This window comes from Suncus etruscus, chromosome 16, assembly GCF_024139225.1.
Source record: "Suncus etruscus isolate mSunEtr1 chromosome 16, mSunEtr1.pri.cur, whole genome shotgun sequence".
Classification (NCBI taxonomy): Eukaryota; Metazoa; Chordata; class Mammalia; order Eulipotyphla; family Soricidae; genus Suncus; species Suncus etruscus.
This window is the reverse complement of record NC_064863.1, coordinates 77,823,087-77,848,527: the sequence shown is the minus strand read 5'-3', so window position 1 is coordinate 77,848,527 and position 25,441 is coordinate 77,823,087. Positions and strand designations below refer to the sequence as shown.

General features: G+C 39.3%; 1 protein-coding gene across 1 annotated transcript in view; it reads right to left on the bottom strand.

The window, feature by feature from the left end:
* The window catches only part of HERC5 (HECT and RLD domain containing E3 ubiquitin protein ligase 5), a 67,251-nt gene that overhangs the window by 20,411 nt on the left and 21,399 nt on the right, over positions 1 to 25,441 (bottom strand). Inside the window, 5 exon segments of the mRNA XM_049789890.1 lie at positions 700 to 854; positions 13,046 to 13,235; positions 14,954 to 15,047; positions 16,924 to 16,983; positions 25,230 to 25,330. Coding sequence (XP_049645847.1) covers positions 700 to 854; positions 13,046 to 13,235; positions 14,954 to 15,047; positions 16,924 to 16,983; positions 25,230 to 25,330 — 600 coding nt within the window.

Below are 25,441 nucleotides of genomic sequence, written 5' to 3'. Positions count from 1 at the left end.
AGTAACCCCTGGGGTATGGCCCAAAACCAAAAAAAAAAAGTTATAAAACAATAAAGACAGAAGTATGGCTACCTCTGTGATATGCATTTTTTGTTTTGGTTTTTGTGCTATCCCTGGCAGTGGCCATGGTCCCTCCTGGCTTAGAAATAAGTCTTGCCAGGGTCAGGGTACTAGATGGGATACCAGGGATCAAATCCAGGATGCCCACCTGCTGTGCTATCACTCTAGTCCCCAATACACACATTTCTAAAATGCTATCTTTTGTAAAAAAAAAAAAAAAAAAAAAGCATTGAGTGATCATTATATACTAATAGTTTTTATTGCTTTAAATTTATCCTGTATATAAGATACTGTATGCATCCCTAACATGAAAAACAAAATTAAAAAAATTTAAAGATATAGGGGAGGGTAAAGAAAAAAGATAAACCAATAAAATAAAATATAAACAAATAAAAAGTACTAATATAAACTTCAAATTTTGAGTTTACATAACATCAAGGAAAAAGCAAATGTGATATTATGAAGTTTGGGGGTTGTTTTTTCTGGGGGTGATTCTCAAAGGACTTGCTCCTGGCTCTACACTTAAAGAGACCATAGAGATACAGGGGATCAAAGCTGGGTTGGTGGCATACAGAGCAGAGTCTTAACAATGTACTATCTCTCTAGCCCGCTATTCTGAGTTTTGATATAAATCCTTACCGTGTAGAGTTTTCCCAACATTTTAAGAAGAACTTTAGCATGATAGTTGTTCTCATCACTTTCATTCCAATAATGCAGCAGGGAAATGACGGCCCTTTTGAACATCTGGACCAATGCGCTAAATGTGGAATCTTGTAGAGAGGCCCAATATCCCTCTGCAGGGCACAAAAAGGTACAAATAATTGTTAGCATGAACTTTCTCTTCAAGTATTTGAGATAAACATGGTCAATATAGTACCAACCAAAATAAATATTTTCATCTACATTATAATTATAAAAACTCAATTTTGTAAAATTGTCATTAAAATGTATAAGTTCTAGGAGGAAATGGAAAGTAACAGAACTATAAAAATCAATCTAATTAATTTGTGGAATAAACACAAAATTAAATGTAGTCACATTCCTCCAGCTTCCCACAATCAAATAACATACTTAATTTAAAAAACTCGATGGTTGGGGGCCAGAGCAGTGGTGCTAGCCTAGGACGGACCTTGATTAGAGCCCCTGGTGTCCCATATGGTCTCCAAGCCAGGAGCAATTTCTGAGTACATAGCCAGGAGCACATAGCCAGGAGTAAGCCCCCACCCACCCCCAAAAAAAACTCGATGGGAGACTTAATTGAGGGCTGAGAATAGTGGAGTTAAGGTGTTTGCCTTAATGAGTTGAGTACATTATTCAAATCCTCAACATCACATATGATCTCCTGAGCACAGAGTAAGGAACAGTCTGCAGTGGGGCCAACTTCCCCCACCTCATCAAAAGCACATGGCAGGGTTGAAGAGATAGTTTTGAGTTAAGATGGATGTCTTACATGCAGCTGACCCTAGTTTAATCCTTCATTCAACATAGGGTCCTGTGTACACTCCCAGGAGTGATTTCCTAGCAGACACAGGATTAATCCCAATGTACTGTGACCCCAAAATAAATAAAATAAAATAAAGGAATTAAGAACACAAAACTTCTTTGCACTTCCAGTATTATTTGAGTAGAGGCCTCCTTAGCAGTGCATAGGGACCTTAGGGGGAATTGCCAGCTACACTTAGCCTAGTTGTGCAGGCTAGAAAGCTTAATAACCAGGTCCTATGGTATAGAGCTTCTTAGAATCACAAGAACCTTATATGGCCACGATGCTCACTCATCAGTGCTCAAGGGTCACAAACAGTACTTGGAGATTGAACTTGGAGCCTTAAGAATGTCAGACAGCATACCAGCTCTTTGAGATTTTTCTTAGTCTGAGTCTTAACTCTGAAAAACTTTCCGGGGCTGAGGATTCAAAGAGTGCTGTCTCTCAAACCTGAAGTCAATCCTATACCTGATTCCCAGTGCCTTTGATTTTCAGGTGTTCCCCAGCACCAAAACCAAGTGTGCAACTTTAGAACACCTGACCATACAAAGCACAAGAAACTGCAGCCCTAAACAAAGTACTTGCAGCCAAGAAATGTGTGCCCACACAGCATAAGAGGGTAAACCAGCCAGCATATATGTAAACCTGAATCATGAATGTGCAACTTCAATTACCTTAACGATCACTTGGGAGAAGGGAAAGGGGAATACAATTGCTTATAAAAATCAGTAATAGGGCAGAAGCCATCTTGAGCCATGCTGTTTCCAGCCGTAAGAGATTGGATTTCATCAGCTTTCCTGCTGGCAGTCTTGCCTGCTTCAGATGTGGGTCAGGCCATACACAGACTGACTACTGCCGTTTCTGCTGGGTGTCAGAGGCGCTCTGTGGTCATCTTGGGCCTTGCTGTTCCAAGCAGCCTGAGATTGGATTTCTTCAGCATCCCTACTAGCAGACTTGCCAATGTATACCACCACAACATGTAGAAAAGGCCACAATACAAGAGTAACAATGTGAAACAATGCAAGCCAACACCAGGCAATGAAATGAAGATGGCAATTCTGAGAATCCAAAAACGCCAACCACCTAGTTAGTCTCTCAGATATGGAGCTTAGAGAAGAAATATGGAGGATGTTCACAGAACTCCAAGAAAGTATAGAACAGAACACTTATAAGAATCAAGAGCATATGAAGATAGAAATCAGAAAACTCCAAACTGAAATATCAGGTCAAATAACAGGTCTGAAAAGCTCAGTAGATGAATTGACAAAATAGATTAGCTCTCCAGCAGGGTAACAGCAGCTGAGGACAGAATTAGTGTGATGGAAGTTGAGATGCATAACAACTCCATACAGCAGAAGAGACTGGAAAAAAGCCTTAAAGCAAATGATCAGACAATGGAAAAATTACTCAAAGAATGTGAACAGATGAAAACAGAAGTCTTTGATAAGCTCCACAGAAACAACTTAAGAATCATTGGAGTCCCAGAGACCCAGAAAGAAAATCTCCAGGAAGAATCAATGGTCTAGAACATGATTAAAGAGAAACTACCAGAGCTAAAGAATACATGTGACCAAATCCTGCATGCCCAAAGAGTACCAGCTAAAAGAGACCCCAGGAAAAACACCCCAATACACATCCCAGTCACAATGATGAATCCCACAGATAGAGATAGAATACTGAAAGCAGTAAGATCAAAAAGAGAAATTATATTCAAGGGAGCATCCTTGAGATTTACAGCAGACCTGTCACAAGAAACACTCAAGGCTAGAAGGCAGTGGTGGGACATAGTGACAAAACACAATGAAATAAATGCTTCGCCTAGAATACTACACCCAGCCAAATTCACTTTCAGGTTTGAAGGAAGTATACAAGGCTTTACAGATAAACAACAGCTCAGAAACTTTACAGACTCAAAACCAGCCTTTTAAGAAAAACTGAAAGATCTACTTTAAGACAAGACTGACTAACAGACATATCAAATTTCACACAAAGATGGCACTAAACCCCATGACAGTTCTTTCAATGTCAATGGACTAAATGTACCTGTTAAGAGACACAGTGGCTAAATGGATCAAAAACTCAATCCAACCTTCTGCTGCCTACAAGAAACACACCTGAATAGTCAGAACAAACATAGACTCAAAATAAAAGGTTGTAGAAAAATCATCTAAGCAAACAACACCCATAAAAAAGCTGGAGTGGCCATACTAATATCAGATGATGCAAACTTTATACTCAGAAAAGTTGTAAGGGACAAAGATGTACGTTTTGTATTAACCAAGGGATATGTATAGCAGGAAGAAATCACTTTCCTAAACATATATGCAACAAATGAGGGGCCAGAAATATTTAATACAATTGTTGACAAATCTTTAAAAGGGTATCAATAACAACACAATAATTGTGGGAGACCTCAACACAGCTTTGTCAACACCTGATAGGTCAACCAGACTGAAACCCAACAAAAATATACTAGACCTGAAAAGAGAAATGGAAGAAAGAGGACTAGTAGATATATATAAAACACTCCACCCCAGAAACCTAGATAAACTTTCTTCTCCAATGTACACGGGTCATTCTCCAGGATAGACAACATGCTGGCACATAAAACATACCTCCATAATATCACGAGTATAGAAATTTTGCAGGCTACCTTCACTGACCACAAGGCTCTGAAGTTAGAGGTGAACTACAAAGGGACACAGAAGAAAAACTTTAACACCTGGAAATTAAACAGCCTAATAATGAATAACCAGTGGGTCCAAAATGAAATCAAAGAGGAAATCAAAACTTTCCTGGAAACAAATACAATAAAGACACAAACTATCAGAACCTATGGGACTTAGCAAAAGTGGTACTGAGAGGAAAATTTATAGCTTTGAAAGCACACATAAGGAAGAAGGGGCCTACGTGAATAGCTTAATGACGCAGCTCATAGGATTAGAAAGTGCTCAACAAAAGGAACCAAAAATAGAAAGAGAGAAGGAAATAACAAAGCTGAGAGCAGAAATAAACGAAGTGGAAACCCAAAAAACAATCCGAAAGATCAACGAAAGCAGAAGTTGGTTCTTTGAAAAAAATAAACAAGATTGATAAACCACTGGCAAAACTCACAAAGAAAGGGAGAGAGAGAAACTTGGTAACTCGTATTAGAAACAAAAAGGGTGAGATCACTACTAATACTGCAGAGATTCAAAGGGTAATCAGAACTATTTTGTGAAACTCTATGCCACTAAAAATGAGAACCTGGAAGAAATGGATAAATGCTTGGACTCTTATAACCTTCCAAAGTTGGATAAAGAGGATGTAGCATATCTAAACACCCCCATCACTATTGATCAGGGGTCCTCAAACTTTTTAAACAGGGGGCCAGTTCACTGTCCTTCAGACTGCTGGAGGGCCAGATTATAGTATAAACAAAAATTATGAACAAATTTCTACGCACACTGCATATATCTTATTTAGAAGTGAAGAAACAAAATGGGAATAAATACATTATGTGGCCCGCAGGCCTTAGTTTGAGGACCATTGCAGTATTGATGAAATTAAAAAGGTAATCAAATGTCTTCCTAAGCCCAGACCCAGATGAATTCACTAATGAATTATTTCAAACCTTTCAAGAGGAACTACTACCAATCCTGGCAAAACTCTCTCATGAAATCGAAAAAAAGGGAACACTTCCAAATAGCTTTTATGAAGCCAACATCACCTTGATACCCAAACCAGACAGAGATGCTACCAAAAAAGAAAATTACAGACCAATATCTCTGATGAACACAGATGCAAAGATCCTCAACAAAATCCTGGCAAATAGGATTCAATGCCTCATTAAGAAGATCATCCACTACAATCAAGTAGGTTTCATCCCAGGAATGCAAGGATGGTTAAACATCCGTAAATCTATCAACATAATACACAACATTAACAAGAAAAATAAAAATCACATGATCATATCAATAGATGCAGAGAAAGCATTTGATAAGGTCCAACACCCATTCTTGATCAAAACTCTCAGCAAGATGGGAATGAAAGGAACCTTTCTCAATATACTTAAGGCCATCTACCACAAGCCAGTGGCAAATATTATCCTCAATGGAGAAAAACTAAAAGCCTTCCCACTAAATCAGGGGTCTCAAACTCAATTTACCTGGGGCCGCAGGAGGCAAAGTCAGGGTGATCCTTGAGTGCAAAGTCAGTAGTAAGCCTTGAACATTGAGGGGTGTGACCCAAACAACTAAAACAAAACAAAAAAGGATTCCTCGGGCCCGGAGATATAGTACAGCGGTGTTTGCCTTGCAAGCAGCTGATCCAGGACCAAAGGTGGTTGGTTCAAATCCCGGTGTCCCATATGGTCCCCCATGCCTGCCAGGAGCTATTTCTGAGCAGGCGGCCAGGAGTAGCCCCTGAGCACCGTGGGTTGTGGCCCAAAAACAAAAAAAAAAAAAAAAAAAGATTCCTCTAGGGCAGGGCCACAAAATGTTGTACGGAGGGGCCTGTGGGCCGCGAGTTTGAGACCCCTTCCAAATTCTGGCACAAGACAAGCTGTCCTCTCTCACCACTCCTATTCAACATAGCACTGGAAGTACTTGCTATAGCGATTAGGCAAGAAAAAAGACATCAAGGGAATCCATATAGGAAAGGAAGAAGTCAATTCTCACTGTTTGAAGATGACATGATACTCTACTAAGAAAACCCTAAAGAATCTACCAAAAAGCTTCTAGAAACAATAGACTCATAAAGCAAGGTGGCAGGCTACAAAATTAACATACAAAAATCAATGGCTTTTTTATACACCAATAATAACAGGGAATAAATGGACATTAAGGAAACAACCCCATTCACATTAGTGCCACACAAACTCAAATATCTTGGCGTCAACTTGACTAAAGATGTGAAGGACCTATACAAAGAAAACTATAAAACTCTGCTCCAAGAAATAAGAGAGGACACACAGAAATGGAAACATATACCCTGCTCATGGATTGGCAGGATTAACATAATTAAAATGGCAATACTCCCCAAAGCATTGTACAGATTTAATGCAATCCCTCTATGACATTCTTCAAAGTGGATCAAACACTGTTGAAATTCTTTTGGAACAATAAACAACCTCAAATAGCTAAAGCAATCATTGAGAAAAAGAATATGGGAGGCATAACTTTCCCCAACTTTAAACTGTATTACAAAGCAATAGTTATCAAAACAGCATGGTATTAGAATAAAGACAGACCCTCAGATCAGTGTAATAGGCTTGAATACTCAGAGAATGTTACCCAGACATACAATCACCTAAGTTTTGATAAAAGAGCAAGAAATCCTAAATGGAGCAAAAAAAGCCTCTTCAACAAGTGGTGTTGGCACAACTGGTTAGCCACTTGCAAAAAAATTGAAATTAGACCCCCAGCTAACATCATCTACAAAGGTAAAATTCAAGTGGATTAAAGACCTTGATATCAGGCATGATACCATAAGATATATGCAACAACACATAGGTAAAACACTCAATGACATTGAGACTAAAGGTATCTTCAAGGAGGAAATAGCACTCTCCAAATAAGTGAAAGCAGAGATTAACAGATGGGAATATATTAAGCTGAGAAGCTTCTGCACCTCAAAGGACATAGTGCCCAGGATACAAGAGCCACCCACTGAGTGGGAGAAACTATTCACCCAATACCCATCAGATAAGGGGCTAATCTCCAAAATATACAAGACAGAACTTTACAAGAAAAAAAAACATCTAATCCCATCAAGAAATGGAGAGAAGAAATGGACAATTTGATAAAGAAGAAATACAAATAGACAAAAGGCACATGAAAAAATGCTCCACATCACTAATCATCAGGGAGATGCAAATCAAAACAACTATGAGGTACTATTTCACACCACAGAGATTGGCACACATCACAAAGAATGAGAACAAGCAGTGTTGGTGGGGATGTGGAGAGAAAGGAACTCTTATTCACTGCTGGTGGGAATGCCGTCTAGTCCAACCTTTATGGAAAGTGATATGGAGATTCCTCCAAAAACTGGAAATCGAGCTCCCATACGATCCAGCTATACCACTCCTAGGAATATACCCTAGGAACACAAAAATACAATACAAAAACCCTTCCCTCACACCTATATTCATTGCAGCACTATTTACTATAGCAAGGCTCTGGAAACAAGCAAGATGCCCATCAACAGATGAATGGCTAAAGATACTATGGTACATGTACACAATGGAATATTATGCAGCCATAGAAGAGATGAAGTCATGAAATTTTCCTATACATGGATGTACATGGAAATCTATTATGCTGAGTGAAATTAAATCAGAGAGAGAAAGATGCAGAATGGTCTCACTCATTTATGGGTTTTAAGAAAAATGAAAGACATTTTTGCAATAATTTTTAGAAATGAAAGAGAGGAGAGCTGGAAGTTCCAGCTCACCTCAAGAAGTTCACCACAAAGAGTTATGAGCTAAGTTAGAGAGGTAACTACATTGAGAACTATCTAAACAATGAGAATGTATGAGGGAAAGAGAAAGCCTGTATAGAGTACAGGCAGGGGAGGGCTGGGGAGGAGGGAGAATTGGGACATTGGTGATGGGAATGCTGCACTGGTGATGGGGGGGAGGTGCTCTATTTTTTTTTTTTTTTTGGTTTTTGGGCCACACCCGGTAACGCTCAGGGGTTACTCCTGGCTATGTGCTCAGAAGTTGCTCCTGGCTTGGGGGACCATATGGGACACCGGGGGATCGAACCGCGGTCCGTCCAAGGCTAGCTCAGGCAAAGCAGGCACCTTACCTTTAGCGCCACCGCCAGGCCCCCGGAGGTGCTCTTTATATGACAGAACCCCAACCACAATCATGTTTGTAATCAAGGTGTTTAAATAAAATATAAAAAATATAATAATAATGGAGGAGGGAGGAGGGAGGATGGAGCAGGAGGAGGAGAAAAAAATCAGTAATAGTCTTAACATCAAAATAAATAAACCACAGGGCCAGAGCGGTGGCACTAGAGGTAAGACGTCTCCAGGACAGACCTTGGTTCAATTCCCTGGCATCCCATATACAGTCTAAGCCAGGAGTGATTTCTGAGTGCATAGCCAGGAGTATCACCAGGTGTGACCCAAAAACCAAACAAACACACACTTTTAGCACTGTTTAAGACAAAAGTCAATCGAAGATAAGCCTTTATCACAGTTACAATTTCAGGCAGGTTAAATCAAGCCCAAAAATGTTCTTCCTTGGAAACTGAATGACTACTCTGTGTCTAACACTTGACAAACATAAGCCCTAATCCCAGCACTGGCAAGTATGAAGGTTGTGGGGCCTAGCTGACAGATGCAGGCCTTCAAGTTATATACCTCATTCGAAGCAGTCTTGTGCTCATACCAATGAGGAGGAAAGAAGCCTTAGTGGTATTTGTACTTTCTCTTCAATGATTAGGCTTTTTCATGTGTTTCAACCCACCCACCCAACCCCATCCCAAATATAGGGCAAAGCAGAAGTGGAGAATCTTGGCTAGCCCAGTTCAAGTGTGTGAAGGAGTGTGAAATGTGGCCTTTCAATGAAGGGCAGCATGTAAACCCAGGGCTGAGTTCCTCTTTCCACTCTAAACACCTAGAGAATGCAACTACCTTTGACCCTGAACTGGAATGAGAAGAGTCAGTGGTACTGAGTGTATGTATGTATGTATGTATATGTGTGTGTGTGTGTATATATATATATATATACACACACACATATATATATATCACATTGTTGAATATAAAGTGTCTGAGCTCTTTATTTAGAAGCTTAGGCATACCTGGCACAGGCCTCAGAAGAATGGACATTCTCCATTCACCCCTGATCTAGAGAAGACATCTACAAAATATCCAAGGTTGTCTATAACATCACCTGAAGGCATTCCTCTACCAGGGAAGATCCTACAGCTGCTCTGACATCGATCTACTCAAAAGAGACTTCCCTTAACACTGAGAAGACTTAACATAAACAATGAACTGCTTACTGGACAGGGCTTGCTGTATTGTCCCTTAATTGTGAGGTGAAACTAGAGGATACTCCACACCAGCCTGACTTCAATGTAGGATGTGCAGATTCCAGGATCTTTAATACAGAAACCTGATGCCAACAATAGGACTACGTGAAAAATAAAACTGTATTGGCACTACAGACAATGACTTGGATTGAATAAACTAGTTTGCCTGGAGCCTAGAGTTGGTCTTATGCCAGGAAACTTCAGGGGTAGTGGTCTCCTTGTATTTAGATCAAGGCTATTCCTTTCTATGACCCCCATATTTTGGTGGGCCTATGCAAACAATATTTGCCACTTTAACACCGTTTTTACTGTGCTCTTTTGACTAACCCTTAAAAAAAAACCTCTTAAACTTTTGATGTTAACTTAAACTAATATGTATGTGCATGAATATATAACAATACTATGACTTCAAAGTTAAGGAGTCACATAAATCTCATGGCTTTAGGTTGCTTTGTGTACTGCTAAGAAATGTTATAATGTCCTACAATCTGGGGAATTGTGGACAAAGTAATTGTACATGGGTTCTGTCTTATTTTTCTTAATGATTTTTTGACTGTAAGTTCAATATTTAGGCGTCAGCAAGGGGATTTCTTCTGAGAACTCTGTTTATGGGTGATTGTTCTTTCACTGTAACTTTACCTTGTCCTCTTGCATCATTGTTCTCATAATTAAAAATAAAAAAATTTAAAAAAAGCTTAGGCAATTACTTCTGACAAGAGATGCAGTAGAACTTAGCCCTTGTTTCTACCGATTAGCTGCTGGTAAGACTGAACTTTTTTTTTTTTTGGAGGGCTTCCTCAGTAGTTCTGAAGGTCACCAGAGCCACATCCGTTGGTATTATAGAGGCCATCCAGTGCCAGGAATGGGAATTGGGGCCCAGTGCACATCAGGCATAAATTTTAACCTGATGAGCTACTGTGCAGTTTTTAAAATATATTTCATGCAGGTCTTTAATACATTTCACTTAGAATTTCTAATTCCAAGAACCTATCAGTAACACCATGATGACTTACTATATATATGTACAATCTTTTCAAGCCCAACCCCACTTCTTGCAAATTGGAAATGCAGAAAAAGGAGGAAACCACCAGATAAATCTACTGAATGTGAGATTTTCTTTTGTTTTGGTCATACCTGGCAGCTATCAGGAGTTACTCCTGGTTCTGCGCTCAGGAATCGCTCCTGGCAGGCTAAGGGGACCATATGGGATGCCAGGATTTGAACCACCGACCTTCCACATGCAAGGCAAACGCTTTACCTCCATGCTATCTCTCCGGCCCCTGAATGTGAGGTTTTCATCTGAATAAACAACCTTCATTTATTTCTGAGAAGCTATAATACAAGGCCAGAGTTCAGGGTATGTTAAGGCAGTTGCACAGTACGTTGCTGACCCTGATTCAATTCCCCTGTACCAAGTCCATAACGGGATCACTCTTAAGCACAAACACAGGGAATAGCCTGTAGTATATGAAAAAGTTTCTTTAAGATTAGTCTTGGAATTGTTGTATATAAAAATATTTCCTGGGCCCGGAGAGATAGCACAACGGCGTTTGCCTTGCAAGCAGCTGATCCAAGACCAAAGGTGATTGGTTCAAATCCCGGTGTCCCATATGGTCCCCCGTGCCTGCCAGGAGCTATTTCTGAGCAGACAGCCAGGAGTAACCCCTGAGCACTGCTGGGTGTGGCCCAAAAACCAAAAAAAAAAAAAAAAAATTTTTCTTAGGATTGTCCTGTGACTATTGCCCCACCTAGACCTCTCAGGTGGGGGCGCTGTGGAGTTGGCAATAAATAGCTTGATGGACAGGGAAGAGGGGTCCTTTTGAGAAAGCTGTTTGCAGGCTGCAAGAGGACTCCTCTCTCTCCCCTTTCTCACCCCCCTTCTCCCTCCCTCTCCCTCCCCGCCCAATCTTTTACACCCTAACCTTCTTGTCTGTGTGGATTATTATTTGCTGCGGATAAATATTACCAAGGTCTCCCCCCGAAAGGGGACAAGGGGATGGGAAGTAATTTCTCATTCTGGGCACTGTTCATGAATTCACAAACACCCAACAAAGGATTTAACAGCTCAGATTCATTACAATAGCTCTTGAACACTGCATGAGTGTGGTCCCCAAACCTGGTCCAGCCACGGCCCCAACCATAAAATGGGCCTGAGAAGTAATTTAGTGACAAGATTCTTATAAGCTTTCTGAGTCCAAGCCCCACTGCCAGTCCCAGGCACCTCTGCTCTCGACACCCAGTGTAATAGAACAGTGTGCTGTCCTCAGCCCTTTGAAGCCAGGGATGTGATGCCTGAAGAGCACATGTGCGGGAGCACCCAAACTCAGCAAACTTGTAGTGCTACAAGTACAGCGCAACTATATAAACAGCACAAACAGGTGTGTGACTTAGGTCAATACAATAGCAACCCAGGTGAGGGAAGAGAGGGGGCCATGAAACACTGGAGCGAAAAGTCAAGTACAGAAATCTGAATGTGGAATGTATCAACTCAATATTATTAATTATGGACAAAATGTTGATGAACTTATATATCAATATGAATTTTATTAGCTGTGATAATAATGACTTAGTATGGTAGAATTGTACATTCCTAAGTGGTAACTCCTGAATCACAGTAAAATGTCACACCAACAACTTTATTTAATTTTGCTTTTGGCATAACTCAGGAGTTACTCCTGGCTCTGCATTCAGAAATCTGGCATGGGAGACCATATGGGACAGCGCAATTCAAACCACTATTCATCCTAAATCGGCTGTGTGCAAGGCGAACGCCCTACCGCTGAGCTATCTCTTTAGCCCACAACTTCTAATTTTGTTTTTGTTTGGGGGTTGCACTCAATGATACTCAGGAGTTGATTCTACTAATACCTGGTATTTGGAGACCACAGATATTAATGACTACTCAACCTACTGAGCTAGTTATATATCCCTCAACTTACTTTTAAATAATTCAATGAAATAATATGTACCTAAGGAGAAAGTATATATGGCAACATATTCTGAACAGGCGACTAAAGTGTCAGGTATAAATATGGAGTATCGTACTTTTTTTCTCAACTTGTGCATAAAACGTTTCGTAGTAAAAGCAGGCACAAATTTACTATGTATGACTTTAATACCATTAACTTTAAAAAATGTACCTCAACAATATGGTTCTTTTGAGGACCACAGTATTACAGTACCTGTATAACATGGTAAAAATATTTAAAACGTGACTATTTAATAGGTTTTGTCTAAGTTTATTTATTTTTTAATCTGGGCCATACCCTGGCTGTGCACTCAGTAGTTACTACTGAAGTGCTTGGGGGACCATACGGAATAACAGGAATTAAATCTGAGTCAGACATGTGCAAGGCAAACACCCTAGGTTGCTGTGTTATCTTTCTGACCCCAAATTTGTCTAAGTTTAATAGGCACGTATCCCCACTAAGAGGATAGCCAAGCATTTTCAAATATAAGACATGAGCCTTACCCAGAAGCCCTGATGATTGGTCACTCATTTTACAAACAGCTTCTGCAAATGGAACCACCAGGCTCTCCCAGTTGTTACACTCATGCATCATGGGAAATTCTGGGAGAAGGAAGAAAACTTCTAAAGCTTCTTGGTGTGGAGAATGAAATGGGAGATTTTTGAGCAGATTATCCTTGAGACATGTAGTTATCTGTAGTAAAAAAAAAAAAAAAAGGAAAGGCTCAAAACCTGCCATATGATTTGGGTTAATGTTTGCAACCAAGTATAGAAGTTGGAATTTGATTTCACTGTGATCATGTTTGAGTCCATGTTTACAACCAGCTCACCCAGTCTCCCATCCTCAGCAGGAGGATATTCATAGATAAAGGAGATCAAGAGTTAAACAGATGATCAATGGATTCCCAACTAATAGACAAGAGGGCTGGAGAGATAACACAGTGGTAGGGTGCTTGCCTGGCACGTGGCCAACCTAGGATGGACCTGGGTTTGATTCCTGGCATCCCATATAGTCCCCTGAGCCTTCGAGGAGTGATTTCTGAACACAGAGCCAGGAGTAACCCAAGTGCTTCTGGGTATGGGCCAAAAACAAACAAAAAGCAATAGACAGTCCTCCAGTACTGAGGACTAGGTTCTACCCCCTTTTATCACTCTTACAGCTCATATTTGAAAGAGAAATATCTATCAGGATCCCAAAGAACAGAGCAAACAGAAAACAAACAAAACCCAACATGGTTTCCCATTATCCTCTCACCACACTGGACAGAGTCAATAAGACTCTCTTCCATTATTCTCTCATACAGGGGTCTTCAAACTACGGCCCGCGGGCCACATATTGTATTTATTCCCATTTTGTTTCTAAATAAGATATATGCAGTGTGCATAGAAATTTGTTCATAATTTTTGTTTTTACTATAATCTGGCCCTCCAACAGTCTGAAGGACAGTGAACTGGCCCCCTGTTTAAAAAGTTTGAGGACCACTGCTAGGTCACCCTGGACAGTCAATTTGACTCTCCTCAATTCCCCTGTGATTTCCCAATTTCCTTGAGTGCCATAGTTCAGAATATAAGTTTTCAGGAAAAAGCCAAAAGGAATGTGGAATGAGGGGCCGGGCAGTGGCGCTGGAGGTAAGGTGCCTGCCTTGCCTGCGCTAGCCTAGGACGGACCTTGGTTCGATCCCCCGGCGTCCCATATGGTCCCCCAAGAAGCCAGGAACAACTTCTGAGCGCATAGCCAGGAGTAACCCCTGAGCGTCACAGGGTGTGGCCCAAAAACCAAAAAAAAAAAGAAAAAAAAAAAAGGAATCTGGAATGAAAACATGCCTCACAAAAGCTGCAGTTATTATCAATAATGACTAGAATTCCTAGACACTGTGGCAACTCCAGTTTTTTAAAAAATAATACATCCCTGTAGAAATATACCAATTTAGACACCAAAATGTATTTTAAGCCACCTAATATTCACAAAGTAACAGAATAATGAATTAGCAATAAGAGTTTACTAAACAACTTTTTTATTTTTCCTTCAGCCATACCTGGTAACACTCAGGGGTTACTCCTGGCTATGCATTCAAAAATCGCTCCTGTCTTAGGAGACCACATGGGATGCTGGGGAATCGAACCGTGGTTAGTCCTAGGTTATTGCATGCAAAGCAGACGCCTTATCGCTTGCGCCACCGTTCCAGCCCCATGAGTTTACTAAACTTTCTGACAATGACTTAGTAACCTCATTGTGTGATTCAGTAAGTTTTATATTTTTTCTTATTATATATTTTTTTCTTTCTTTCATTTTTTAAGAATTTTTCTCCCACTTACCTGGAAATAAGTGTATTATGATCAACTACTGACATGATCTTTGAATAAAATAGTTTGTATTTTAAAAAATGTAAAAAAAAATCTGAAGAATACTACCGTGTTAGTAATCCAATCCTTTTGGGTAAGCTCCTTAAAAGCATTTCTTGCTGTATTTATGTCCAAATATATAGACATTGATTCTTCAGCTGTCCTGTGAAAGATAAATTTTAGAACAGATATCTAAGTAAATAAAAAAAAGAAATAACATTTAATGTAAAGTTTTCCAAAACTTAGTTTAATGGACACTGATGACAGCAACTGAGCAGTTTGGTGGTGGCAGGGTGCAGTAACTTTGTACTCAATGCCATCAATGGTAACAACATAAAAAAAATTTTGGATAGCAACAAATATTACTTTTCTAAAAAGCTTGCTTCATTTAAATAATTATATTTACATTTGCCCTCTACTTATACTATAACTGAAATGATCTGGCTCAATATAACTACAATAGAAAACCTCAACAATATATCTAAAATCCAAAAAACTCATGGAGCTAGAACTATAGTACAGCAGGAAAGGTTCTTTGCCTTATATAAGGCCAACGTAGGTTCAAATCTCCAACACCCTATAAGATCCCCTGAGAACTACCAGGAGTGAGCCCTGAATGTTTCACTGGTGAAGGGGGGTGTTCTTTACATGACTAAAACCCAACTACAATCACATTTGTAACCAAGGTGTTTAAATAAAGATATTAATTAAAATAAAACAGAGAGGGATAGACATAGAATGGTTGTACTGTTAATAGTCATTTAAAAAAAGCATTATCACCTATTATAATCTCTTCTTTCTGGGTTGAAAGGTTCTGGTTATTTCTCTGTACCAATCAATATGAGAAAGCTGGAGATGGGAAATGGTACCTCTAGTTGAAAATGGCAGAATGACACATTAAATTTAGATTCTTGAGTCATTGGTTAAAAAAAAGAGCAGAGAGAGAAGGCCTGACTACAAGTAGTGTGGCCCCAAAATACCAACAACTAAAAAATATGAAGGTAGAATTAGCCATACATATATGTACGTATATATGGATAAAGTCACCACACTTTAATTTAAATAAAACACCTTAATTACTGTACTCTCTCTAGCCCCAGGGATTTCCCTTAAGTGATGTTTCACAAACATTAAGTAAAGCCATTCTTCAATAAGATTTAAAAATTCAAATAATCTTAGTCTCTACCAATAATGAAATAAATAAGGTACAATTTTGTTTTGTTTTTGGATCACACCTGGCAGTGCTCAGAGGTTATTCCTTGTTCTGCACTCGGGAATTACTTTTGTTGGTCAGGGGGAAACCTTATGGGGTGCGTGAGATCAAACCTGGGTTAGCCCATGCAAGGCCCTAACCTTTATACTATCTCTCCATATCCCAACCCAATTAGACACATTCTTCCCACAGAATACTATTAGCCACTGAAATGTTACAGGTAGAGCTGGAAATACATCTGAGAGCACATGCTTTGCATGTTAAAGGCCAGGTTCTATCCCCAGCATTACATGTTCCCCTGAGCACCAGCAGGTGTGACCCAAAACACCAAAAAGTTTTAGGAATGCTGCGTATCAAGAAAACTGAGCAACAAGAAAAATGTTTTTAAGTTCAAGGCAAAGCGTAACAAATACAATCTAAATTTTTAGTAAAAGAATGTGTCTATACAGAAAAAGTATACCTATACAAAGTCTAGTAATTATTTTTAAGGGGTTATAAGTGATTTGTTTTCTTTATATTGCATACAGTTCACATTTTCTAAGATAAAAGATTAGCTAATTATTTTTATCTTCAATTGACTTTCATATTTTCAAGTATTTTCCATTGCAATATAATGGCTATGAAATATTACATTAGTTTTAGATGTACAAGATATTTACATATATGTACCATGAAATAACAATAAAACTAGTTAACATGTCTCCTGACATAGTAAAATTATTTTTCTTATAAGAACTTTTAAGATATATTAGCAATTTTCAAATTATTATTATAGTTACCATGCTATACACTATTTTTAAACAAACTTTAATTTACTATGTATTACCTTTCTCTTAAAAAACTTCCAATTAGACAAGCAGGGGATGAAAATATCTCTCTGATTTCCCTACAGTAGGAAGAAGATGGTTTAAAAAATGAGTATATATCTCCTGATAACATATAACAAGATAAACATTTAATCTTCATTTGAGAATATATTAAGCAATGTTTTCAATTCATCTGCATACCACTCTCACACCTAAAAGTCTATTCTAACCACTTTTCCAGGGGTGGTAGTCCACAAACATGAAAAAATACTCAACATCCCTTATTAATTAGGAAAATACAAATCACAATGAGATATTATCTCCCACTAATGAGAATGCATAAGTCAAAAAGACTGAAATAAGGATTGAGGAGATGGCTCAATGGATTACTGTGCATAATATGCAGGCTGGAGGTCCATATTAAGAATCCCCACATGATCTTGTGACCACTATAGGAGTAACCCCCAAGCTCAATGCTAGGATTAGCCCGAGAATTTACAGGGGAGCCAAAATAACCTGAAAAAATAAAAACAGTAAACAAATATAACAAGAATTAAAAAAAAAGGAACAATGATACCCAGTGGAGGGAATGTAAATTGAGAGCCCTCTACAGAAAACGCTGCAAAGATTCCTGTAAAAAACTGAAAAAATTATCAAGAGATAATACTATAGGTAGGGAACTTGCCGAAAACAGCTGACCCAGGTTTAGTCCCTGGCACCATAAAGTCAGGAATAAGTGCTAAGCACTGTTGGGTGTGGCCCCAAATAAAACAAAATCAAAATATTAAGATTCAGTAGAAACATTTCCAGGCACATAAGAATGTGAAAATACTAACTCAAAAACTATTTGCTCCCCTGTATTTATAACAGTATTATTTGTAATAGCAAAAACCAGGGAGCCTCAAACTAAAGCCCATGAGCCACATGCAGCCCAGCAGAGACATTTATCTGACCTGCTGGGTGTTTGTGCTAAAGAGATATGTTCAGAGACGGCCAATTTATTTTGTACAGTGAGTCTTTCAGGATCTATAATTACACAAAGGATTGAAGAAATGATAGATAATTTGCATTAGTATTTGCAACTCCACAAAAAATCTTTCCTAATTTTCCTTGGCACTATATAACACCAATGATGTTCATGATTCTGCACAACTTCTAATTGCTATTCATGGGAGGAATCACTATTTCAAAGTCACAGAAGAGCTTGCTGGGCCGGGCGGTGGCGCTGGAGGTAAGGTGCCTGCCTTGCCTGCGCTAGCCTAGGACGGACCGCGGTTCGATCCCCCGGAGTCCCATATGGTCCCCCAAGAAGCCAGGAGCAACTTCTGAGCGCATAGCCAGGAGTAACCCCTGAGCGTCACAGGGTGTGGCCCAAAAACCAAAAAAAAAAAAAAAAAAAGAAGAGCTTGCTGTATTGCAGAGTATCAAAGGCTCAACTATAGGAGAGGATATCTATGAAAAGGTTTGCCAAAACTGTGAATGGTTTAGAGCTGCACTGGGCGAAACTAGCAATGTTGCAACTGATGGTGCTCCTAGTAAGGTGGGGTCTACAGACGGAGTAATTGCTATCATTAACCAAGAAATGGACAAACATAACCATTATCAGCCAAAACCCATATACAATCTCATCCACCAACAAATGCTGTATAGTAAATCAATGAAGTGGAACTGTTATGAAAACTGGAAACCATCTTTGCAGCACTTATGTCTATGAACAGATGTTTTCCAGAATGAAACATCTGAAATCTCCAACCAGATCTAGACTAACTAAAGCATACTTGCATCACATGTTACAAAGTGACAAAAATATGGACCGGGACACTGATCATCTCATTAACCAAAAATAGGTCCACAGTTCCCACTGAAATACTAGTAAGTTTGTTGATTTGACTTTATTTATGGGGCCGGAGTGATAGCACAGTGGTAAGGCTGTGTTCATTTATAATGAACTTTTACAAATTTACCGGTGTATGTGAGACATTCAGGGGCTATAACTTTTTTTTTTCTCACCCTTGGTGGGTAGACCAAAACTAGGGCTTAGACACACATGCAGTCCAGCTCTCTGCTGCTGAGCCATATCCCTAACTCTAGAAGTCTACTTTAATACTTCCCTATCTGTATAGGGTTCATTACATGTACCACCAGAATTCCTAAACCTAAATATTTCATAGGCAAAAACAGGAAATAAAAAGATATTAGAAAAGTCATAAAGAAGAAAGAGGTTGATCTAGGCAGTGATAGCTACCTTTTTGAGCCCGAGTGCCCAAACTGCCGCACAATGCCCAGTCCTCCCAATGGCCAGTCCAGCCCTGTTGCCAGGTCAGCTGCAAAGCAGACACCGAAACACTCGCCTCCGGCCGCATATCTTAATTGCGGACCTTCCCGCGTGCCAGCTGCAAGGCCTTCGAGTACCACTGCTGGTATGAGTGCCATAGGTTCTCCATCGAGAACCCTCCTCCATCGAGGGTCTAGGGAAAATATTTTTTTCTATTTTGTGGCCACACCCAATGATGTTCAGGACTTACCCTTGGCTCTGTGCTCAAGGATAAGTCCTGGCAGGGTTCAGGAGACTGTATGTAGTGCTGAGGATCAAATTGGGTCAGTCTAGTGCAAGGCATGCATCCTAGCTACTTACTATACTATTGCTCTGGATTTAAGACTGGGGGAAATGGTTTGCACATACTTGTGGTTACTGAGAGGCTACTCCTGGCTCTGCACTCAGGGATCACTCCTGGCAGTCCCTTGGTGGATCATATGGGATGCCAGGGATCAAACCCAAGTTGGCTATGTGCAAGGTAAACAAACACCCTCTCCACTGAACTATCGTTCTAGCCCCTCAAGACAGTATTTTCTTAAATAGAACATGTTCCTCCCACTTAACTTTCTAAGATTTGTTTTCTGCTGATGTGGAACAAAAAGAGAAATTAAGTAAGGGTGAGGATAGGAGGATCGGCCCTATCTTAGAATTAAATAGGGTTTTTTTTTGTTTTTGTTTTGCTTTTGGGCCACACCCAGTGATGCTCAGGGGTTACTCCTGGCTATGCACTCAGAAATCACTTCTGGCTTAGAGGACCATGTGGGACGCCAGGGATCAAACCGAGGTCCATCCTGGGTCAGCCACATGCAAGGCAAATGCCTTACTGCTGTGCTATTGCTCCGGTCCCTGAATTAAATAGTTTTTGATCATCAAATTATGAAGCAAGTTTTAGGTAACTACTCCAGAATTATAATCATAGCTATAAATATCTCTTTAAAAATGCTTAGACAAATCAGTATAATCTGGATAGATGGTAGTTATCTAGTTCAGAGTAAGGTTGCCATTGTTGAACAGCTTTTGACCACAGGGTCTACAAACAAGTGCTTTCAATGCTAAATAGGGTGGGAAATTGGAGACTGCATTTTCTGCCCAGAGTTATATTTATATATATTATATATTTATATATATATTATATATATATATATATATAAACACATCAAAGACTTAGGAAATCCTATAGTGAAAACAGCAGTCTTCATGGAGTTTACAAGACAGTTATGGTTAATCTTACATGTTTGGTTAGACCACCATAATCAGAATTAATAAAATATCCAGAATCACTTATTCTTTTTTTTTGTGGGTAGTGCCAGAGTCAAATCCAGAACCTCACACATTTGAGGCAATCTATGTATGTAGTTTTCACGTATTCTTTTTAAGAGTGTTCAGTGCTGGAGATCAAACCGGGCATCATATAGGCAAGGCAAGTGCTCTCCCACTGAGCTGTATCCCTTGTTTTAGTTCTTTGCTTATAATTTAAAGGATGATTTTATTTCCTTTTTTTAAAACTGTATTTTATTGAAACAATTGTGATGTACAGAGTCCTTCATAATTGAATTTCAGATATACAATGTAATCAGGGCCTTCCCACCACCAATGTCGACCTCTCTCCATCAATGGACCCAGAGTGCATTCCTATACCACCACCCTTTGCCCTCTGGCCCCTTAATTTGAAGGATGTTTTTAGATAAGATTATAATCAGTAGAGTTTAAGGAAGCAGATCATCTCCAGAGTGAGGCTTTGCCCAATCAGTTGAAGGTACTAAAAACTAAAGGCTTGGGGCCAAAGCAATAGCACAGAGGTACAACATTTGCCGTGAACACAGCTGACCTGGGTTCGATCCCTATGGTTCCAAGAGTACCAGACCTAATTTCTGAGCACAGAGCAAGGATTAATCCCTGAGTACTGCCAAATCAGATACAAAAAAAACAAAAATAAAATGGAAATAAAAAAAAAGACTCAAGTCCCTAAGAAAGAGCGAATTCAAAACTAGAAATTGAGATTCCATTTGATCCAGAAATACTACTCTTGAGAATATACCCTATAAAAAACACAATGCATGCTGGAGGCTGGGTAGGTCATTTGCCTTGCAGATGGCTGACTTGTGTTTAATACCCTGAATACTATATGATTCCCCAAGCATCACCAGGAATGATTTCTGAATACAGAACCAGGGGTAACCCCTGAGCATCACCAGGTCTGGCCAAATAAAACAAAAATACCCACAATGCAGAAAAGGCATCTCATTCCTATGTTCATTCACTACTCACAATAGCTATAGTCTGGAAATAAACCAAGAACAGATGAGTGGATAAAGAAATTATGGCATATCCACACAACGAAATACTATGCCACCATTAGAAAAAAATGAAGCCATGAAATGTGTCCATATGTGAATGGATATGGTAAGTGAAAAGAGCCAGAGGAGCAGACACAGAATGATGGTACTCATTTGTAAAATACTAAAAAATAGTATGACAATAATATCCAAAGACAATAGAAATGAGAGTCAGTAATGCCTCCCATATTCCTTTTCCCAAGAATTGCTTTAGCTATTCGTGGGTGTTTATTGTTTCAAATAAATATCAGTGTGTGATCCACTTCTTTAAAGAATGTCATGGGTATTTTTAGAGGGATTGCATTAAATCTGTACAATGCTTTGGGGAGTACTGCCATTTTAATGTTGTTAATCCTGCCAATACATGAGCAGGTATGTGTTTCCATTTCCATGTGTCCTCTCATTTCTTGAAGCAGGGTTTTGTAGTTTTCTTTGTATAAGTCCTTCACCTCTTTAAATATCTTGACTCCAAACTATTTGAGTTTGTGTGACACTAATGTGAATGGGGTTGTTTTTTTAATGTCCATTTTTCTCCATCATTATTGCTGTATAAAAAGGCCATTGATTTCTGTGTGTTAATTTTGTAGCCTGCCACCTTACTATATGAGTCTATTGTTTCTAGAAGCTTTTTGGTAGAGTCTTTAGGGTTTTCTAAATATACTATCATGTCATCTGCAAACAGTGAGAGCTTGACTTCCTCCTTTCCTATCTGGATGCCCTTGATATCTTTTTATTGCCTACTTGCTGTAGCAAGTACTTCCAGTAATATGTTGAATAGGAGTGGTGAGAGAGGACAGCCTTGACTACAAAGCAAGTTATCAAAACAATATGGTATTAGAATAAAGACAGATCCTCAGATCAGCGAAATAGGCTTGAGTATTCAGAGAATGTTCCCAGACATAAAATCATTTAATTTTTGATAAAGGGGCAAGAAATCCAAAATGGAGCTAGGAAAGCCTCTTCAACAAGTGGTGTTGGCACGACTGTTTCGCCACTTGCAAAAAGGCAAACTCAGACCCCCAGCTAACACCATGTACGAAGGTAAAATCCAAATGGATTAAAGACCTTGATATCAGACCTGAAACCATAAGGGTATATAGAAACAACAGATAGGAAAAACACTCCATGACATTGAAACTAAAGGCATCTTCAAAGAGGAAACAGCACTCTCCAAACAAGTGTTAAGTAGAGATAAACAGATAGGAATAATATTACTGAGAAGCTTCTGTACCTCAAAGAAAATAGTGCCTAGGATACAAGTGCCATTCAATGAATGGGAGAAATTAGTCACCAATACCCATCAGATAAGGGGCTAATATCCAAAATATACAAGGCACTGACAGAACTTTACAAGAAAGAAAAATCTAATCCCATTTAAAAATGGAGAGAAAAAATGAACAGACACTTTGTCTAAGAAGAAATCCAAATGGCCAAAAGACACATGAAAAAATGCTCCATATCACCAATCATCAGGGAAATACAAATCAAAACAACTATGAAGTACCATCTCACTCCACAGAGATTAGCACACATCGCAAAGAAAGAGAACAAGCAGTGCTGGGGGGATGTAGAGAGAAAGGAACTTTCTTATTCACTGCTGGTGGGAGTGCCGTCTAGTCCAGCCTTTATGAAAAACAATATGAGAGTCCTCAAAAAACTGGTAATTGAGCTCCCATATGATCCATATACACTCCTAGGGATCTACCCTAGGACAGTGATGGCGAACCCATGGCACGCATAAGCCTTGCAGCTGGCACACGGGAAGGTCCGCAATTAATAAATTTATAAAATTTATAAAGAGTTTTTAGATACTAAAATCTTGTTATTAAGGTTTAATTGACATGCTGGCACTTTGAGGAAATTCTTTGGTTTTGTATGACAGTTTGGGCACTCGGACTCAAAAAGGTTAGCCATCACTGCCCTAAGAACACAAAAATACAATTCAAAAATCCCTTCCTCACACCTATATTTACTGCAGCGCTATTTACAATAGCCAGACTCTGGAAACAACCAAGATGAGGAATGGCTAAAGAAACTGGTACTTCAGAACCAAACAGATATATGATCACTAATAGTAAGCTAGACAAAGAGGGGACCACCTACTCTAGCAGCCCGGGGAGTGATGGTAGGGTATATGGGTTGCAGAAATGGAAACTGGGGGGGGGAGGACAAATTTGGTGATGGGTATTCCCCTAATTCAATGCTAATATGTACCTAAAATACTACTGTGAAAAATATGTAAGCCATTATGATTGAAATAAAAATTAAAAAAAAATAAATACTAATTAAAATATTTTAAAAAAGAAACTGTGGTACTTATACACAATGGAGTATTATGCAGCCATCAGGAGAGATGAAATCATAAATTTTTCCTATACATGGATGTACATGGAATCTATTATGCTGAGTGAAATAAGTTAGAGGGAGAGAGACAGACACAAAATAGTCTCACTCACCTATGGGTTTAAAAAAAAAAGTAAATACATTATTGTAATAATTCCAGAGAAAATAGAGGGAAGGGCCTGAAGGACCAGCCCATAATATGAAGCTCACCACAAAAAGTGGTGAATGCTGTTAGGTAAATAACTACACTAACAACTAGCATGACAAACTTAATGAGAGAAATAGAATGCCTATCTCGAATACAGGCAGGGGTTGGCAAGGAGGGATCAGGGACATTGGCAGTGGGAGTGTTGTACAGGTGAAGGGGGGTGTTCTGTTTATGACTGAAACCCAACTACAATCATGCTTGTAATTATGGTGCTTAAATAAATATTTTATAATTAAAAAAAAATGAGGGTCAGGAGAAATGGTCCATGGTAGGAAACTTGCTACAAAGGGGGTATGCATAGGGAGTACATTAGGGCAGATACCAGATATCCTATATCAGATATATTGATAACTGGAAATGATCACTTTGGGTAAGAACTTGTTGCTCAAAGGTGGTTTAAGTGATATGCATGATACCCTTTCGGTTATAGTACTGCAGACCATGATGCCTTAAAAGAAAATGGGGATAGAAAGATACTACCATAGAGGCAGACTTGGATTAGGGGGAACAGGATAGGACAGAAGTCAAACTGGAGGTGCCAGAGAGTTATCACAGTGAGAAGGCAATTTGTATGTGGCCAACCCGGGATGGACCCGATTCAATTCCTGGCATCCCATATGGTCCCACGAGCTTGCCAAGAGCGATTTCTAAGTACAAACCCATATGGCATTTGCTTTGGATGCAGAAGAACGGCAGTTTGAATCCCGGCATCTCATATTGTCCCCCGAGCCTGTCAGGAGCGATTTCTGAGTGTAGAGTCAGGAGTAACCCCTGAACGTGGCCAGGTGTGACCCCAAAAACAAAAAATAATTAATAAATCTTGAAAAACAAAGTCAAACTGGGGATATGGGTGGTAGGAAATATACACACAGTTAAGAGGATGGATGTTAGAATGTTGTATGACTGAAATTCAACCATCAACAACTTTTTAACTTTGTATCTGATGACTTAATTTAAAAGAGAAAATTCACCCTCTCCACAGCCACCCTTGCTTAGGTTTCTCTCTCTAGAGAGAAACTAATTAATATTCTCAAGACTAATTAATATTCTCAGATGTCAAAATTTTCCCTATCAGCAGAAGCACTATGAAGTGCTACAAACAGATCAACCTATGAGGTGTACCTTTTTGCATTCTGCCATTGTTTAGTCCCCACACTAGCAATCCATCTCTTTATAGTCCCTTCATTCAGTGTGGGGATTCTCCTCAGATTAACGTAGGAATTCTGGAAACAAGAGACACAATGCAACTTTTAGCACATTTTAAGGACACAGAGTACTACTCACTGTTACATATGGATTACGTGGCTCTGAGAAATCATTGCGAGTCCATCAAG